At 33.6% G+C, this 5,343-nt stretch overlaps 1 protein-coding gene across 7 annotated transcripts in view; it reads right to left on the bottom strand.

The window, feature by feature from the left end:
- Positions 1 to 1,162: 1,162 nt before the first annotated feature.
- The window catches only part of LOC106459614 (leucine-rich repeat-containing protein 24-like), a 160,391-nt gene continuing 156,210 nt past the window's right edge, over positions 1,163 to 5,343 (bottom strand). For all 7 annotated transcript variants that reach the window (XM_022386138.1, XM_022386141.1, XM_022386140.1 and 4 more), the window contains one exon: positions 1,163 to 4,152. In XM_022386138.1, coding sequence (XP_022241846.1) covers positions 1,919 to 3,961 — 2,043 coding nt within the window. In that variant the 5' untranslated portion in view covers positions 3,962 to 4,152 and the 3' untranslated portion in view covers positions 1,163 to 1,918. The remainder of the gene's footprint in view (positions 4,153 to 5,343) is intronic.

The raw sequence follows: 5,343 nt of genomic DNA, 5'->3' as shown, positions 1-5,343 counted from the left end.
TGCCTGCCTCGGGAAGAAACTATCACTTAACAAACAAGTTAGAGATTGTAGTACAAAGCTGTTAATTCTGAAATATGAAGAAACATTTCTAGGACAAAATCATGTATATACTTAAAACATAGTACAAATTTTCAACAAGTGATATAATACGTTAATAATTTTAAATAATAAGCTAACATTTTTAGTTATTGTCGTGATAATATATATATATATATATATCTATATAACATTTATTTTAATTTACTTTGTAGATTAAAATTAATGTGTTTTATATATATCTTGGATATAAGTTTAATAAGATATTTGTCTCTTGTGTGAGAAATATAAAAACGGTCACTTATTCTGCACTGTGTACATGTTATTATTTGTTTTGTGATACTATGATACATACACACACACACACACACACATATATATATAGTTTATTGCCACTTTTCTTCTCCTTGTCTAATTTAGTAAAACTGAAGTTTTATAATATCACACAGAATATAAACATAGTGGCAAAAATGTATTTTTATTGAATTTTAAGACATAAGTATAAAAGTAATACGTCATACAGGTCTAATAATAATCAAATTTGCTTTCTATTTTTTGTAGGAAATACTTTTTTATAAGTTTACGCTGATACATGTATATAATAACTGTAGTTTCATAATTAATAATCCGTAAAATACCTCTCAACTTCATCAGTTAAAGTTTCTGGATAGATTGATTGCTTTCTCCAAAATGAGACAAAAAAATTACTTTTAGTTGCAATTTTTAGACCATTGAAGGTTTGTTCGTATGTTTTTAAGCACAGACCTGCACAATGGGCTTGTGTTCTGGTTATTGCAAGTATCGAATCACGATTTTAGAGTTAAAAGCTTTCAGACTTACCGTTGAGTCGCCGAGGGAAGGGCTCACTAAAGGTGAGTAAGACATAATGTACAATACTTTGTGTAATATTATTTCAGTGAAAATATACTTTCTTACTAGCAGTGAATTATTTGTTACTGAAAATATTAACTAATTTATTTTTATAATAAAATATGCCTTGAAATATAAATTCCATGTTTTTTGTGTTGAAAGTGTACGAAAGAAGAAATAAACTGAAAAGGGGAGAAATATATATTACTACAATTGAAAAATAAACATTAAAGCAAACACAACAACTTTATATATTGTATCAACATTTTTAATCTTCAACGTAAACATTACAACATATATTTCACAATTTATTAAACAATAGCCTAACAAGGAAATGTATCGAAAAATTGTCAAAACCAAACTCGCAATAACGAACGTTAAAGTTTAAGAGTAAAGTAATCTAATAGGAACTAACAACAAAAATGAGTCATAACGCTGACACTAATTTTTTACACATCAGTGGATATAAAATGTGAATTGTTAATAGCTGATTGATGTTGAAACAAAATATATAGATATTTTATATATCGCATGTTTATAGCACATTTGGAACAACATCTAATTGGAAGTAACTCATCAGCTTTATATATTACCAACAACTCTAATGGTTCATGCTTAGAATCGTTGGGCTGTCTTAAAGGTTTTCAAAACTAATTTACTGAAACTGTGAAGATAATTTTCATACAAATATAAATTGCGTTTTTCTGAAATGAAAACGCATTGTTGCTGTTCGTATATAATTATATTTTTGTAAGCATGCAGATGACACAAAAATTATCACTTGACTAAAAATCCGTTTGAATGAGCAACAGTACAAGTGTTTATTATCGTTAGCCACTTTATCAGCTATATTTAAAGTTGTTCTCCTATTTTAGTTTTGTAACACGACATAATTCACCTCTTTCATTAACACGTTGATGTATTGAACCAATTTTATCCGTTGATACTGAAGTTTACTCCCAAGAGAGAGGAGATGCAAGCAAAGGTACGAAAACGATGTGTAAGCCTTTATTCACACTTCTGTGCCATCTTCTTTATCTTGAAAACCATTGGTGATGTGTTCTAGCGAAGGACGAAAATAAGCCGATGGATGATCATAAGGATCCCAAATGATAGAGGGTTCTGGCTGCGAACGCCGGCTGTGATCAAGCAAGTCCGGCGTTTTATTTTCTGAGCGCAATTGGGGTGTACTGGTATTTCTTACATTACTCGTCAGGCTCTTTTGGAGTTCTTGCCAACGGAATGTGTCAAAGGAAGGAGTGGAGGATCCCTCATAACCTCCGACTTCAAGTTCTGAACTACCGTCTCCCCGCTCCCTTTCTGTTGGCTTTCTATCATGCTGTCGTCGTACAGTTTCTGAAGGCTTTGTTTGAGAACGTGATTGAAGGTTCTGAGTGGGTTGAAGTACAGGAACCGACACCAAACCTCGAGAGTGACGTTTTTTTGGTAAGGGAGATGACTGACACGAAGAATCTTCTGTTAAAGACAACTCTACGTTAGCGTCTGGTGATAAGTGAACATTAACCACAAACAAATGATGTGACTGATCGCTTTCTCTTACAATAGGATCGTAGTGACTAATATTAAGAGATGGCATATTTTGGTAATTCTTCATTCGTGGAGGCTTCTCGATGGGGTTTACTTGGCTTAGAAGTTTTAAATCTACTTCATCACAGGAATTCTTGGGAACAGAATTACCAACTGAGTTACTAGCCTTATGATTCAAATCTGACCTTCTTCTTTGGTTAGACCTTTGCTTTCTTCGTAAAACCCATAACAATATACTAAATATCAGAAAAACTAAAACAGCTCCTACAATAATTCCAATTATCATTCCAATGACAGTTTCATCATTACCTTTATCAACTTCATTTTTGTCATTTTTTCGCACTTCTTGTGGCTTTTCTTCACTAGAAGATTTATCTTCAGTTACTGGTCGTCGGGAAACAGTCAGGGAAAAGTTTTGGATAGCTCTTCCTGCATTGTTTTCTGAAATACATGAGTAAAAACCGGCGTTTGGTTCTTGAACATAAGTGATCTCTAAGGTTGAAATTTTCTCTCTTCCAAATTCATTTTCTAGAATAACAAACACCTGTCGTTCATAAATACCTTCAGATAAGTTGGCAATTGTTCTGTCCCTCCAAACCCATTTCATAACAGGACTGGGGTCGCCAATCACTCGACACTCCAGTGTTACGTTAAAATCCTCAAAAACACTGACAACGTTGGATGTGTTTAAAAATCGTGGAGGACAAGCGTATTCTTCGAGATTTATTTGGTTCCAGCTTTTACCTCTTAATCGAGAAGGGTTATTACAGACAGGTTGCACATATACTGGAAAGTTATTTTGATCCATCCATTGACGGAATTCGCGCAGATTACAGTCACAAACCCATGGATTCCCACCAATTGTTATCTCATAAAGTGAATGTAAAGATTTAGTAGCTTTACCCGGAAATGTCTCCAAATTATTTTGATCTATTTTCAGTACTTCAAGATGTTTTAAGCCTTCAAATGCCTGATTTCCAATTGTACGTATGCGACATCCGCTCAGCTCTAATTTTGTTAAAGACTTAGCCGATTGAAAAGCAAGGTTGTGAACGGTAAAAAGACGATTTCCACTAAGTATCAACTCTCGTAGACGTGGTAGATGATAAAAGCATGCCGAGGGAACGTCTTGAAGCTTGTTGTAACCCAAATTCAATTCAATTAGATTGGTGAGGCGATTAAAAGCAAACTCATCGATCCATTCAATTCCACAATGGGTTAGATATATCTTCTGCAAATTACCCAGCCCTGCATTTACGAATACCTCACGTCCGAGTCCCCGAAAATTGTTACTGGTCAAATTAAGAACCTGAATACCACTGTCTAGTCCTTGTGGGACAGTTGTAAATCCCCCATTTGTGCATTCTGCTGTTTGTTTACCGTTTCGCCAAATACAAGTACAATTATTGATATTACAAGTGAGAGCCTCAGTGACTAACGCCATGCTTAATATTGTACATACAAATGTGTGCAGAAAAGCGAGGTTCACAGAAATCATAAAAGCCATTACAAGGTTTCAGCGATAAAAACACACACAAAGAAACAAACGTGTAAAAATGACTAATATCGCTGACAAATTACCAAATTCTTCAAAAATCCACAAAGACTTGTATTATTCTACTGAAAATGCTCCATATTACTTATTCACGTTTCAAGGGACTTAAAAGAGATATACTCGCTAGTCATCATGGTTGAGCTCTAAGATAAAAGAGAAATGAAAAGTAAATATTAATAAACAAATAAATACAAACGACATCAGTATGCTTGTTAGAAAGAAAATACTAGAAAATCGAGATAAATCAAAGAATAATAGCGACTTACAGTTCACATAATTTCACAGTAATAACAGACATCGATTTATCATTAAGTGATATCTATTATATTCGAAATCAATATACTATACATTCAGCCATTTACCTATAAATAATTCATTATTAGATCAAAAATAAATAAAGTGAAATTAACGAAAACAATTGATCAGAAATTTATAGTTTGTTCACAGTCTATATTATAGTTATAGTTGAAAGTCGTTCATAAATGCAATAGTTTGTATTCATACACAACACTAGCATTTATACACGAAAACAATAAAAAGGTATATCATGGATATTAATATTGTTTATTTTCTTCTGCATACTTGATAAAAAAAGAAAAACTGACACATCAGTGTTTAGAATAACAACGAGCTTCCGACAAAAGACTTAAAGCCAATCCAGAGCATACTGAAAGTTATGGTTAAAAAGGAGATCCCTTTGGTAGAGTTAAGAGGATAATAAACAAATAGTTGGATCGTCGAAGGTTCACAGGCCAAAAGTCCATAACCTTACAGTCGTAACTCAAAATCAGTGGGTGTCCAGCATGGCCAGGTGGTTATGGAGTGGTTAGGTTTGAATCCCCGTCCCACCGAACATGCTTGCCCTTTCAGCCGTGGGGGCGTTATATGTGCAGTCAATCCCACTATTCGTTAGTAAAAGAGTAGCCCAAGAGTTGGCGGTGGGTGGTGATAACTAGCTGCCTTCCCTCTAGTCTTATACTGCTATATTAGGGACGGCTAGCGCAGATAGCCCTCGAGTAGCTTTGTGCGAAATTCAAAACAAACAAACAAACAAAATCAATGGTATTTTCCAAAAACTCAACATGAATATATTCCACTTCAACAGTTAATGAATTTTATTCATTTAGTTACTCGTAATTTTTTGTAAATATTGAGCAAATATATATATTACGTTTCTCGGCAAAAAAAAATCCTTACCGTATTTAATTAAGATAAAGGCGACAGAAAACTACCGTTTTTTCGGCGTACTTATAAACAGAACTTAGAATGGAAAATTAATTACTACAGTATATCGAAAACATCAGGACGTTGAAAGATGTTTATATATATATAAA

This window comes from Limulus polyphemus, unplaced genomic scaffold (genome assembly GCF_000517525.1).
Source record: "Limulus polyphemus unplaced genomic scaffold, Limulus_polyphemus-2.1.2 Scaffold637, whole genome shotgun sequence".
In the NCBI taxonomy this organism is placed as follows: Eukaryota; Metazoa; Arthropoda; class Merostomata; order Xiphosura; family Limulidae; genus Limulus; species Limulus polyphemus.
This window is presented reverse-complemented; position numbering and strand designations above follow the sequence as displayed.